We start from the raw sequence: 14,312 nt of genomic DNA, 5'->3' as shown, positions 1-14,312 counted from the left end.
CCCCCAATAGATCCTTTTGGCAAACCGACAGTACATTAGCTGTAGGGGACGCGTGCACGTGTAGGCGTGCAGGCCGCTCAGCGGTCAGACCTTGGAGGAGGCCAGCGCGCCGGCCTGTGGCTCTCTGGATGCCGGGAACGCAGGAGACTCGCAGTGGATCACACAGAGCTGAACTGTACAATTCAGCGATTCTCTGTGTTCCCGACGTGTGACCGCGGCTCAGACTGAGCCACAGCTCCCTTGGGCCGCAGGACATCCCTTTCCTGGCCATTGCCCCTCCTGCTCACCCTCTGTCCTCGCAGTCCGGATGTCGCCCGGGACGTGCCCTGTAGTCTCTGGCTGCCTTGAGGTGCATGTGCGCCACTGCCAGGCTGTCTCGGGGCTCCGTTTGCTGCTGCAGAATTCCGTCGTGTGCATGTGCTGCCTGCAGCGCCATGGTTTTATCAGTTCTTTCCTGGGTTGTCCCAGGCTTTTGGCAACTGTAGATAACCTGGATGTGAATTTTAAAATCAGGTCTGTTTGCTGGCGCCGTGGCTCACTAGGCTAATCCTCCACCTGCGGCGCTGGCACACTGGGTTCTAGTCCCGGTCGGGGCGCAGGATTCTGTCCTGGTTGCCACTGTTCCAGGCCAGCTCTCTGCTGTGGCCAGGGAGTGCAGTGGAGGATGGCCCAAGTGCTTGGGCCCTGCACCCGTATGGGAGACCAGGAGAAGCACCTGGCTCCTGGCTTCGGATCTGCGTGGTGCGCCGGCCGCAGCTTGCCCGGCTGCAGTGGCCATTGGGGGGTGAACCAACGGAAAAGGAAGACCTTTCTCTCTGTCTCTCTCTCTCACTGTCTACTCTGCCTGACCAAAAAAAAAAAAAAAAAAAAAAAAAATCAGGTCTGTTTAGTAGGTTGGCTGTCTCTCTTGGGTGGATCCTTGGGAGTGGGTTTCTGTGTATGGGTGATGGTGATTTATATGTTTATTTTAAAAATTATTTTTATTTGAAAGGTAGAGACAGACAGAGATCTTCCATCTGCTGGTTCACTCCCTAAATTCCCACAAAAGCCAGGCCTGGGTCAGATCAAAGCCAGGAACTGGGAATTCCATCTGCATCTCCCACGTGGGTGACAGGGACCTGAGTATTTGAGCCATCAACCTCCTGCCTCCCAAGGTGTGCGTTAGCAGGATGCTGGAGTCAGCCATAGAGCCAGGACTCAAACCTATGTATTCCTTTTTTTAAAAGATTTATTTATTTATTTGAAAAGCAGAGTTACAGAGAGGCAGAGGCAAAGGCAGAGAGAGAGAAGTTTTCCATCCACTGGTTCACTCCCCAAATGGCCACAATGGCCAGAGCTGTGCCATTCCGAAACCAGGAGCCAGGAGCTTCTTCCGGTCTCCCATGTGGGTGCAGGGACCCCAAGGACCTGGGCCATCTTCCACTGCTTTCCCAGGCCATGGCAGAGAGTTGGATTGGAAGTGGAGCAGCTGGGACTAGAACCGGTGTCCATATGGGATGCCAGCACTGCAGGCGGCGGCTTTACCCACCGCACCACAGCTCCGCCCCCCTCTATGTACTCTTGACAAGGGATACGAGCATCTCCTGTGCCAAGTGCCTGCCCCCAGGTCACAGTTTTTTATATGTGCTCCATCTGCTGCCCTGCGGCAGCTCTCCACCTGCCTGTGATCCACTGTTAGATTCTGTGACTTCAGCAGTGGCAACTGGAGTCTAAGTGGCTTGGGTCAGGGAAGGAGCAGGGACAGGGTCAGAGATGAGTGGGCCCCCAGCACCTCCAGACTCTCCTGCCAGTCTAGGAAGGAAGGATAGCAGCCTCCCCCAGCCTAGCCCTGGGCTCCTGGAGTCTGGCGGCTGAGTGAGCTGGCCCAGTGTAACTGTCAATTTGATGTCTGGCCTCTGGAGCCGCAGCTCCTCACGGCGCACCATTTCCTGGGCTCCGGGCTGCTTTGTGGTGGCGGAGGGGCTGGGTGGCTGGGGGAAACAGCCTACCAGGAATAGCAGAGGCTTGTTGGACACTGGCCTCGTGGCACTTTCTGGGGGGAGGGCGGGACTGTGCCCTGCCCACCAAATTGCCACCCTGATGAGGCTGTGAAAGAGCCAGAGAAGAGAAGGGGCGAGGGAGGGAGGGAGGGAGGGAGAGAGAGAGAGCAAGCTCGAGTGAACAAGAGAGCAAGAGAATGAGCTAGGCAAGGGAGGGGGAGCAGAGGGTCCGACGCTGTGTGGGCATCCTGGGGTCCATGCCAGTGTCTGGGGCTAGTGCGACTACTCTGGGGTCCGTGTGAGTATCTTGGGATCTGTGCAGATGACCTGGGGTCGGTGTGAGTGTCCTGGGGCCTGTGTGAGCATCCTAGAGTTAGCTCAAGCTGGACCCCAGCAGCCACGCCAGCGTGAGCTGATCCTGCCTCAGCATCCCCATGGTCACTCTCTTCTGACCTTGGCCTTCTTGGTCACCTCTTTGGTATTTCTTCTCTACTTGGGGACATATGGGCAGCAGATTTGGGTTCCGGGGGCTTCGGGTGGACTTCTGGGGCTCCTGCCTGTCGGTGGGGACTCACAAGGCATCAGGCCCTTCCTGCGTCCCTTATCCCTTCCTCCTGCACCCCCCCCCCCCCCGTCTCCCACCTTCCCTTGCCTCTTCTGCTCTGGAGGAGGATCCTCTCACCCAGCTCCTCAGGGTGCCGGCGCCCGGGAGTGGCTGCTGGGCAGCTGAGCCGTGACCCCCTGTGCCCGCAGGTTCCTAGGAGGTGAGTGCGGACGGTATGCAAAGTTGTGAATCCAGTGGCGACAGTGCGGATGACCCTCTCAGTCGTGGCCTGCGGAGAAGGGGACAGCCTCGTGTGGTGGTGATCGGCGCCGGCTTGGCTGGCCTGGCTGCGGCCAAAGCGCTTCTGGAGCACGGCTTCACCGATGTCACTGTGCTCGAGGCTTCCAGCCGCATCGGAGGCCGCGTGCAGAGCGTGAACCTCGGTGAGTGCCAGCCAGCCCGGCCCAGCCACCTCCCACCGCCCCTAACCTGCGGACCCTGCCTGGCGTCTCATATTTTCGCTTCCTTGCAAAATTGCACCACGTGTCCTGTCTGTGCATTTTCCAAAAGTTCTCTGTGCCATGGTGTACATGGTGGGGCCTTGACCTCTACTGGTGCGTGACCTGGGGTTCGTGCTCCTGAAGAGGAGGGCGACACCCAGAACCGAGCCCCTGCTGGGCACTGCTGGGCCAGTTTCAGTCTCACAGGAGGGGGAATTCTACAAGTCCCCACTAGCCTCTGCCTCCTGAGCGCGAGTTACTGCATCAACACCGAGAGCTAGATTTAGAGCACCAGGAGCTCAGGTTAGCATTGGCGAAATGGATTTTGGAGACCCTGGGGCTGATGTGCAGGTCTTGGGATTATCTGGGAAGAGAGTCTGTCTAGGTCGCAGATACTGAGGCCCCAGGAGGAAGCAGCCAGCCCAGAGGCTTGCCCAGGGCTGGGCAGGTTTTGCCGGGAGTCCTAGGGAGTGGACCTGGAAGGCAGCTGGAGGTCGGGGTTCCCAGGCAGCGAAGGGTCTGAGCAGTGCGGGGTGCAGCAGGTAGGGACCGGGGCGTAGTGGCTTGAAAGAGTGGTTTCGCTGAGCCTGCAGTGGGTTTTGTGTCTCCCTGCGTTCCCACACCAGGCAGCCAGGCTGAGCAGAGCCCCGTGCCCACCTGCTCAGAGCAGCGAGCAGCCAGGCTGAGGACACGCAGGGACCTGCTCTCCTCTCGCAGCGATGTCGGTCACACGGGGGCCTTCCCTAGAGCCGTGTCTGGAAGGCAGACGTGGGCTCGCCTGCCTGCTGCTCCAGCACACACAGCAGTGGCTGCTGGCAGGAGGGTGGCCGTGCCATCCCGCACCCGTCAACCTGGGAACAGCCGGGGAAGCTCTGAGAGAAGGGGGCGGCTCTGGTCTTGATGAGACCTCGGGTCTGATGGGAAGGCAAGAGATGGGAAGCGGCGGGGAGGCGGGAGGTCGAGGATATGTGACTGGTCGGTCATCATTGATCGATTGATCAGGTGGGGAGGCTTCCCGGGGCAGGGAGATTGGGTGGGCCTGGGTGATGGTGGGAGTTGGGTAAGTGGTGAGGAGGAGGGAGCGGAGTGCACAGAATGCTAAGTGTGAGGAATACGGAAGCACCTGCCACGCGGGGATGGTGTGTGTGCCTGTGTCACGTGCACAGACGCGGGGCTGAAACCCAGGCTGGAAGCCCTGCCGTGCGCAAAGCTGGCCGTGACCTTGGTGGTGGTGAGAGCAGGCGTGGAAGGCCAGAGGCTCAGACGGTGCTATGGGGCCAGCATGGAAATGGTGGCTGGTGTGCCCTTTGGATGCAGGGGTGTGGCAAAGTTGGCAGAGATGGAGGGGTGTGTGGGAGAAGGCATCCTTCGATGGGGCTCGCTCTGGGCCTCCCACTTCCTGGCCAACCCTGGAGATGGAGGTGGGTGCTGGCCTTGCTCCTTGCCTTGAACTGGTCACCTCTTCCTGCTTTTGCTGAGTATCAGGGTGGGGGCCAGGAAATGTGCCCCATGTCAGGCTGCCCAGTGGCCCTGTGACTTGGAACTTTCCGCTGGGCCCGGGAAAGGTTCAAGCCACAGCCCAGAGTGCCCGTCCCCTTCCCGCCGCTGTTGCGAGCTCAGACGAGGCCAGACGCTTTGGGGAGCCCCCCTCCCGAGGCGGAGAAGGAGGTTTGGTACTTGCAGGCCCTCACTGCCCACCAGGAAGCAGAGGGCTGGGCTTCCAGCCTGGGCTGCCCACTTGTCCTGGATGGATGGAGGGGCCAGTGCATTCCCCTCTAGAGACCCCGGGAGATGCTGGCTTGCTGGCTGAGCCATAAGGTTGACTGTATTTTCTCTGGCTTTTGGCACATACATGCAGATGGGGGGTTACTTTTAGTAACTAGCAGTTTAATTAGAAGCAGCCAGGGAGAGCAGAGGCAGGACAGAGAGGGCCACCTGACCCCTGGGCGAGGGGTGCTGGCACTGCCCAAGTGTAATGGAGAGCTACTGCCGCCTAACAAGCTGCCCCAAGACGCAATAGCTTAAAACCACGCCTTCTTATTTGCTCACCTGCAGGTCAGCGATTTAGCCAGAACTCAACTAGGGGATTCTTCTGCTGGCCTTGCCTTGGATCTTCCACTTGGCCTTGACCACCTGGCAGCTCGGCTGGGGCTAGTCTCTCCAAGAAGGCCTTTCCCATGTCCCTGGAGGTGGGCACAGGCTTTTGGCTGGGTTTCCTTCCATGGTTGTCACTTCTAGGATGGTGACAGTGGAAGCCATGAGGCCCCTGAGGCTGAAGCTGTGAAGCCACAAGCAGCACATTCTGTTAATTACAGCAAGTCACAGGGCAGCCCAGATTCAAGGGCAGATGTTGGCAAAGTCACGTTGCAAGGGGTGTGTGCACGAGGATGGGGGAATTACCCTGAGCATTTGGGGGAAAAAATGCCACACTTATCATGCCTGCAAACAAAGCAAAACAAAACACCAGAGAACTTCCTGTCTATCCTCCTTTCTTTGTTGCAACTTCCCTGAGAGGAGCTGAATGTGTCACAGGGAGAGCAGGGGGCCAGGACCAGAGGCTCACAGGGTGCTGTAGGGTCAGCTTGGAAACGGTGCCTACTGTGACCTTTGGATACCCTGTTCCTGCGGAAGGGGAAACTGAGGCCCATGCCCAGAGGGAGCTCCCAGATCTGGTACCTGTGGCTGGAGCTGGGGTAGTAGAACCAGTTCCCATGCCTGTCCCAACTGGGACCCAGGAGTAACCCTCGCCCCAGTGTCGCTGTCAGGGCTCAAGCCCCTGTGCCAAAGGATTCAGAGCTGAACTGTCCCTGGTCTGAGACTGCTTTGGGGAGGAGCTTTGCCTGTCTCTCCTACCCAGGCTGGGCTGGGAATGGCCATTTTCTGACCCGAAAAAAGCCTCTGGGGACACCAGGGAAGCTGAGGGATTAGAGGGAAGCCAGCTGGGCACCTTGGTTTTCCACTGGAACCACTGTGCCCTCCGGTGCCCACAGGGTCCTCCAAGAGGGGAGGCACCAGGGAGGAAGGGGGAGCTGCTGTCGTCTTAGAAGAAGCTGGGGTTGGAAGCGGAGACATGGCCACTGGGCAAGGCAGGCGGCTCTGGGGCAAACCCCAGCACCATTCAGGGCAGTGCGACCCCATCCCGGAACCCTGGGCCCCTTCCTGCCTTCCTGCCAGGGACGAGGCGGGGAGGCAGAGTCCCTGCCCCTCTGAGGGCCTTGTCCTTGTCGCCGTCAGGACACGCCACCTTTGAGCTGGGAGCCACCTGGATCCATGGCTCCCATGGGAACCCTGTCTATCATCTAGCCGAAGCCAACGGCCTCCTGGAAGAGACGACCGATGGGGAACGCAGCGTGGGTCGCATCAGCCTCTACTCCAAGAATGGCGTGGCCTGCTACCTTACCAACCACGGCCAGAGGGTCCCCAAGGACGTGGTTGAGGAATTCAGCGATTTATACAACGAGGTGAGTCATGGGGCGTGGGGGAGGCGGGGACCTGCTGGGGGCTAGAGTGGTCCCGGTGGTGGCTTTGCAGGCTCCCTGCTCCCTGGGCTCTGCATTTGGAACAACAGCACAAGGTGAGGTGAAATGCGGGGGAGGGGTTTGGGGAGGGTTCTCGGCAGGTGTCCTCCGATTCACAGGATTAAAGGTTCCTCCAGAAAAGGCCTAAACATGTTTTGTTTGATTTGTCACTGGCTACTTGGGTGGTAGTTGTTGTGGCTGGTGTTGGTTTTGGATATTCTTATCAGAGGTCATTTTTTTAAAAACTTCATCTTCTAATTATTGCTGGTTTATAGAAATATAACTGACTTTTATGTATGGATTTTGCTGAATTACCATTTTAATTCCAATAGTGTATCTGTTGTGTTAATTATACCCTGAGAAGATTTTGGGATTTTCTGTATGTAACCCTAAACCGAAAAGTGAGAATCATTCCCTTCCTAACCCTTAGACCAGCATTGCCCAATAAAACTTTCCACAATGTTTGAAGATGCTTTATTTATTACTTATTTATTTATTTAATGATTTATTTTTTACAAATTAAAAAAATATATCATTTAAGAAGCAGGGAAGCAGCAAGAGAGGGAAAGACAGGAGCTGGAGAGGGGGAGAGAGGAAGAGGTCCCACATTGCTGGCTCACTCTCCAGATGCCCAAATGGCTGGGCTGGGCCAGGCGGAGGCTGCGACCTGGGAAACTCCGTCCAGGTGTCCCATGTGGGTGGCAGGGACCCAACTGCTTGGGTCATCCCCTGCAGCCTCCCAGGGAATTGAGAGCTGGAGCCAGAACTCAAACCCAGGTCCTCTGGTGTGCAGCACGAGTATCCTAACCGCTGGGTCGAACACCTGTCCTGATGGGGAGTTCTAAGACCTGCGCCATGCGGTGTGGTGGCCACACACCACGCCTTTCTCTCGAGCTCTTGAGACGTAGCCAAGGAAGCTGACGGACTAAATGTTTCATTTTGTTTATTGGGTTGCCTCAGGGGCTACTGAATTGAATAAGACAGCTTTAGATGATGTTTTTCTTGTCTTATTGTGCTGCTTTGTATCCAAGTACTCAGTGTTGTGTAGAAGTGGCAACGGCGCACGCATCCTTGTCTTGTGTCTTAGTTTTTAGTCTTTTCTCATGGTGCCTTGAACAAGCAGGGTGCCTGTAGGCCCTGACTTCTGCTAGCTTATCATTCATCACCTGACGGCCTCGCCACAGGGCGTTTTCTGCTCTCTTGGGCATGGGCAAGGAGCAGTGACCTGGGTTTGTTTGGAGTGCTTCAAGCACAGGTGCTCCCAGAGAATGACTGTCAGGGCCTGGGAGTGAGTCTGTCCCCACCAGCGTCTGAGTGACGGAGATGGAGTGGATAAGGTGAGTCATCACCCTGGGTTGGGGGGTTAGAAGGAAGACTCAGCACCCTACGGTCTAGATACTCTCGTGGACTCCACCAGCGATGTCCTGCCTGAGGGTGACTCAATCAATTGTGTGACCCCAAAGATGCTGACTGATGGGTCACTCATGAATGTATTGTGCTTATTATAAATGTGCTCTGGTTATAAATGGACACGTGAGTTTGTAGGCTGGCGTCATAGAGCCTCGTCTCTGGAGTAAGATGACCTGGATGCAAACACCAGTCCTACCGTTTACGAGCTGTGTAATCCTGAGCAGGTTATTGGGCCTTCTTGGGCCTGCCTTTTCCTTATCTGTGAAATGGGTATGGCTGTTCCTACTTCCTAGGAGGAGGATTAAATGTGATCCCACTGAAGAGCTCTTAATGAGAACCGGGGTATTATGGGCTGTCACAGACCTGTCCCATTTACCCTAAGTCACATTAGGAAGCTGGAGAGGAGACCATATCCACGTGACAAACTCAGGTTCAGTGACGGCTGTTCTAGTTGGAGGGCCACACGGGACTCACACAGGCACGTGGGCTAAGGACTGGCTGCCGTGTCGCTTGCCACCCAGGGGAAGAGCCGGGGCCGGGCAGGGGTGAGAGCCTGACTGCTTGGCAGAGGGCCTGGGTGAGGAATTTGCTGAGGGCTCCAGTTAAGGCCAACCACTGGCATCTCGTGACTGGAGGCGGGGGAACGAGCAACTTCACTCATTTTCTTCCTCCTACTTTATGCTTGAGAGACGCTTGTAACTCATGGGAATGCCTCTCCCTGGGGTGGAAGGAAGGGGGGGGGGCGTGGCTTTGCCATCTTCCTCCTATTCTGGGACCCCAGGGCCCGCCCAGGGTCTCCTGCACATGTACGGGCCAGAGCCACACTCAGTTCATTCCGGACAGGAAATGCACCATCAGTTCAGCCATAGTTGCCGGCCCAAGGCGCTGACCCGTGCCAGGGTCCTGGCGACAGCAGTGGGTGGGGGCCCGCAGCTTCTCTCCCTTCTGCTCCTCATCCTTGCCTGTGAGGCTGCCCCCCCCCCCGCCGAAACGCCTTCCTGTCCCGCCCACTGCCCACGCCATCTCCCGGCTCTGCAGGGCCCCTTGGTGCCTCTCAGCAGCCTGGCTCTTCCCCGTGGCAGCGCAGCCCCTGGAAGCTGCGTGGTTCTAGAATGTCTGCCCAGCCTGGGTGGGGCCGGGCAGGGGGCTGTGTCTGTCATGCCCGCCGCTACTGCCTGGGCAGAGCCCCGAGCCCAGTCAGTGTGTGCTCAGTGAATGCTGGGGCTCAGACCTTCTCTGGGGACCCCAGGCCTGCCCAGCATGGGGTGGGGGTCATCGAGCAGGCCGGAGGGGAGGCAGAAGGACCCTGTTCCCCAGGGGCTTGCAGCTGCTGCTGAGCTGTGTCTCCGGGAGTATCGGAGGCCGGGAGTAAAGGGGTGCTTTGCACGGCCCCGGGCATGGCCAGGGAGGCATCTCCCAGGGACCACATTTCACGCGCCTTCTGCCCTCTGTGCCCCCAGCACTGGTTGGGCCCAGCTCCAGGCTGCTCTCTCGGGTGGCAAGGGAGGGCCCAAGTGCTTGGGTCTTTTTTTTTTCTTTTTTAGAGATTTATTTATTTATTTGAAAGGCAGAGTTACAGAGAAGCAGAGGCAGAGAGAGAGAGAGAGAGAGAGAGAGGTCTTCCATCTGCTGGTTTACTCCCCAAATGGCCGCAGTGGCTAGAGCTGTGCCAATCCAAATCCAGGAGCTGGGAGCCTCTTCCAGGTCTCCCACATGGGTGCAGGGGCCCAAGCACTTGGGCCATCTTATGCTTTCCCAGGCCATAGCAGAGAGCTGGATCGGAAGTGGAGCTGGTCTTGAACCGGCATCCATATGGGATGTTGGCGCTGCAGACAGCAGCTTTACCTGCTATGCCACAGCGCTGGCCCGGATCCTTGGGTCTTGTAAACTGGCAGGTGGAGCTCCTGCAGAGCCCACAGGGCCGGGGAGGGAAGGCAGTGCTTCCCCCACAGACAGTGCAGGCACCACGTGGGTCACTGGGTTCCAAGCCAGGGCAGCTCGCCCCGCCTTTGCCTTGCCTCTGGGGGTGCAGCCTGGGCGCAGAGGTCAGCCCAGCTTGGGGCATCTGGGAGCCGGCCACGTTCGGGCCAGGGCCCCACTCTCTGAGACAGAGGTGGGGGGAGGGTATGCATTTTCAGCGTCCCGGGCTCTCTCTGGCAGGTCTATAACATGACCCAGGAGTTCTTCCGGCACGGTAAACCAGTCAACGCTGAGAGTCAGAACAGCGTGGGGGTGTTCACCCGGGAGGAGGTGCGCAACCGCATCAGGGCTGACCCTGACGACTCCGAGGCCACCAAGCGCCTGAAGCTCGCCATGATCCAGCAGTACCTGAAGGTATCTTTGCTGTCGAGTATACTGGTGCCGGAGTGAGGACGTCCGATTCTGGGGGAGTCTGGGACCCAGGAGGGCTACAGCTGCTTGGGGGTCCTGCTCCTGCCCCTGCCCAGCCCTGGGGTCACCCGGCTCTCTGGGTCCTCCCGCAGGTGGAGAGCTGCGAGAGTAGCTCGCACAGCATGGACGAGGTGTCCCTGAGTGCCTTTGGGGAGTGGACCGAGATCCCCGGCGCCCACCACATCATCCCCTCGGGCTTCATGCGGGTTGTGGAGCTGCTGGCCAAGGGCATCCCGGCCCACGTCATCCAGCTGGGCAAGCCCGTCCGATGCATTCACTGGGACCAGGCCTCGGCCCGCGCCCGCGGCCCTGAGATCGAGCCCCGGGCCGAGGGCGACCACAATCACGACAGCGGGGAGGACGGCCAGGGCGGGGAGGGGCCCCGGGGCAGCAGGCCGGACGAGGACGAGCGCTGGCCGGTGATGGTGGAGTGCGAGGACTGCGAGGTGGTCCCGGCCGACCACGTGATTGTGACCGTGTCCCTGGGCGTGCTCAAGAGACAGTACCCCAGCTTCTTCCGGCCAGGCCTGCCCACCGAGAAGGTGGCCGCCATCCACCGCCTGGGCATCGGCACCACCGACAAGATCTTCCTGGAGTTCGAGGAGCCCTTCTGGGGCGCCGAGTGCAACAGCCTGCAGTTCGTGTGGGAGGACGAGGCTGAGAGCTGCACCCTCACCTACCCGCCCGAGCTCTGGTACCGCAAGATCTGCGGCTTCGACGTGCTCTACCCGCCCGAGCGCTACGGCCACGTGCTCAGCGGCTGGATCTGCGGCGAGGAGGCCCTCGTCATGGAGAGGTGTGACGACGAGGCGGTGGCCGAGGTGTGCACGGAGGTGCTGCGGCAGTTCACAGGTGCGCCCGGGCCTCCGAGCTGGCTCTCCCGGCCCCCGCCTCACCAGCCTCCCGTGCTGCTGTCCCCTGCCCGGGCAGCGGCCACCATGGGCTCCCAAGGGGCTGGTGCCTCCCAGTTTGGAGAAGGATGGGGTGCTGTGTCTCTTTGTCTCTCTGAGGGCTGATAGCTTCCTGCCCATGCAGTCTGGCTTACTGCTGGCCGTGTGTCTTCCTTTCTGGTTCTTCTACTTGGATATTTCCTGGCTCCCACACCTCCAGGAGGGCCTCCCAGGAAGCCCCGGGGTGACAAGGAGGAATGTGCATGTCTAGAATGCCTCTTTAGACAGGAAAATCGAGGCCCTGAGGTGGGGAGCTGTGCTGGGCTCGGCTGGGCTCACGTGATGTTGGGTGCACAGCTCGTGGCCCCCTCCGTCCCCTCCTCTCTGTCCTTGGTCTCCCCCTTTGGCCCCTGGTCTCCAGGGAGCCCCGGAGGTGGGGTGGGGTTGTGCGTTCAGGGCTGTCTTGGGTGCACAGCCATTTCTTAGCCTGCCTCCCCTTTTCTCTCCTGACTCCCTACAGGGAACCCCAACATTCCCAAGCCACGGCGGATCCTGCGCTCGGCCTGGGGCAGCAACCCCTATTTCCGCGGCTCCTATTCGTACACGCAGGTGGGCTCGAGTGGGGCAGACGTGGAGAAGCTGGCCAAGCCCCTGCCCTACACGGAGAGCTCCAAGTCAGCGGTGAGTGCGGGTGCGCAGGGAGCCCTGGGGCCCCGGGGGCTGTTCGGGGTGTGTGTGTGGTCCCGGGCGAGGGGGGTAGGGTGGAATGTCCACCGAGGGGTGCAAGGGTGGGGCAGGGATGGAGTTGCCCCCATCATGAGAGAGAAGAGAACATCCACTTCACAGCCGGAAGAAGAAACGGAATCAGATTGAAACATTTAAATAAACTGCTTCTTACATTTATTTGAGAGGTTCAGCGATGGGTGGGGGAAGAGAGAAAGCGAGCATCTGTCCACTGGTTGAGTTCACAAATGCCCGGAACACCCGGGGTGGGCCCAGGCTGAAGCCAGGAGTTGGGAGCACAGTCGTGGTCTCCCACATGGGTGGCAGGGACCCAACTCCTGGAGCTGCCAGGGTGAGCAGTAGCAGCAGGAAGCCGGGTCAGGATTCTGACCTGGGAACGGAATCCACTCACGGTGATCCGGGAGGCAGGTGTCCCAGTTGCCACCCTAAACACCTGCTCCTAAATTGAAACTTTAAATCCTTTCTTGAGGCTATGAAAATTGAGCCGTTGTATTTTGGGCCAGGCTATGTAATAGCCGTTTAACTTAATAATGATGTCATAAATTAAATGTAGATCAATAATGTAATGTAATAAATTGAATTTAGATCAATAAATTGAAGTTTAGCTCCCTGGTTGCATATGTCACATCCACATGTGGCTCATGGCTGCCAGACTAGGCCGTGTAGCCACAGATTGGCATCATAGAATGTTCCATTAGACAACACTGATTGAATGGAAATAAGTTTCCCTGAAGTATTTTTAAAAATGAAATTTAGAATATTGACATTCCTTAAAGTAATGTCAATTATGTACTCAGAGAAAGGAGGTCGGAAAGAAATAATTCTACATATTTTGACCCCCATGAAATAGATTTCAAATGATCCCATTCATGTGTACATCCAATAAATCGAGTTTCTCTCTGCCTGTTCACTCCCCAGATGCCTGCCAACAGCTGGGACTGGGTCGGGAGCCAGGAGCCCCATCATTGGTGGAGATTTCTGTCCATCACTGTGTCCTGTGCCTGCCTGGCTGTGCTGGGGTGGGGGTGGAGGGGGAGAGACAAAGAGGTCTCAGAAGAGGCCCTCAGTGCTGCCATGGCCACCCTCCTGGCGTACCTCTTGTCACCTGCCTCAGTTAGGATGAACACCTGTAACAAAAGGCAAAGCAAATACAAAACAACTGGCTTAAACAAGCGATCCATGTGGGAGGACGAGGCCCAGGGCCGCACCCTCACCTCCCCACCTGAGCTCTGGTACCTCCGGATCTGCAGCTTCGACACGCTCTACTTTTACCTTTATCACATGAGAGAAAATCTGGAGGCAGGTGTCATTAGCACCTGGCTCCCATCCTCAAGGCCACCTTGTGGTCCAAGAAAGCAGCAGATGCTCCAGCTCTCACAGCTGCCTCTCACGCTGGAAGGGAAAGGGCCAGGTTGATGGGCAAAAGAGGGGACCCTTTGGAGCTGAATCGGATATCTCAATCCAAGAGTGTACTTGAAGCCCGTTGGCCAGAACTCAGTCACATGATCACACCGAAGCTCCGAGAGAGGCTGGGCTATGTCATTTTTAGCTTGAATGGGAGAGGACCGAATCAAGGACGAGGGCTCTGTGACTGAGGAGAGAGGAGAGTGGGTGGCTGTGGCAGTGGGCAGCTTGTACTCTGCTTCCACGCAGGCTGCTTTCCAGCCTAGAAACCTCTGGGGGCTCCTCTGAGCCCCACTCCTAAGAGGGGCTGGCTGTGGGCCGGGGCTTGTCGGGGATGGACACTGCCCGCCTCCTGGGACGGCCGAGCCAGGAGCTCTGCACGCTGTCGGGGCCACAGCCGCCGCCTGGGCACGTGCAGCTGACGGGGCTCCGGGCTCAAGACCACATGCCGGAGCTCGTCCTGCAGCAGGACTTCCTGCTTCCTAGAGGCTGAGCCCTGGCCGTGCCTGGGTCCCCTCTGCCCCCATGAGGCCAGCCTTGGTGCCTCCCTCCCAGCCTCCCCCTGTCTGAAACGTCCTCGCTCGTCCGCTAACCAGCATCTTCTGAGAGCTAGCGCAAAGGCCCTGCCCCCTGGGGAGCTCTGTGGGGTTCCTTGATGCTGGGCCTCTTTTGTAGGCTGGGGGTGCCTCGCCCAGTACCCAGCATGTCACACACGACGTAGTTTAGTAAGTGGGTTTCCTGTCTGGCTTCCCTGCCAGCAGGGGAGCGCCACAAAGCAGCAGCCTGGTCACCTTTTAGCTTCCAAGTGCCCAGAACAGTCCCTGGACCCCGATAGGGGCTGCATAAAGGTTTGTTAAATCCCCACCTAACTATTGAGTGCCTACATGCTTCCAGGCTGAATGCTGTAGATACATGATTTCACATCATCCTTC

At 58.2% G+C, this 14,312-nt stretch overlaps 1 protein-coding gene across 2 annotated transcripts in view; it reads left to right on the top strand.

Annotated features, from left to right (window-relative positions):
- Positions 1 to 14,312, top strand: part of SMOX (spermine oxidase) — a 34,441-nt gene that overhangs the window by 19,315 nt on the left and 814 nt on the right. The window contains exons 2-7 of one of the 2 annotated variants that reach the window (XM_062203910.1): positions 2,733 to 2,966; positions 6,258 to 6,484; positions 10,112 to 10,285; positions 10,435 to 11,194; positions 11,753 to 11,913; positions 14,139 to 14,228. In XM_062203910.1, coding sequence (XP_062059894.1) covers positions 2,759 to 2,966; positions 6,258 to 6,484; positions 10,112 to 10,285; positions 10,435 to 11,194; positions 11,753 to 11,913; positions 14,139 to 14,228 — 1,620 coding nt within the window. In that variant the 5' untranslated portion in view covers positions 2,733 to 2,758. The remainder of the gene's footprint in view (positions 1 to 2,732; positions 2,967 to 6,257; positions 6,485 to 10,111; positions 10,286 to 10,434; positions 11,195 to 11,752; positions 11,914 to 14,138; positions 14,229 to 14,312) is intronic. The other variant, XM_062203909.1, reaches the window with a different exon arrangement.

Source organism: Lepus europaeus, chromosome 10, assembly GCF_033115175.1.
Source record: "Lepus europaeus isolate LE1 chromosome 10, mLepTim1.pri, whole genome shotgun sequence".
In the NCBI taxonomy this organism is placed as follows: Eukaryota; Metazoa; Chordata; class Mammalia; order Lagomorpha; family Leporidae; genus Lepus; species Lepus europaeus.
This window is presented reverse-complemented; position numbering and strand designations above follow the sequence as displayed.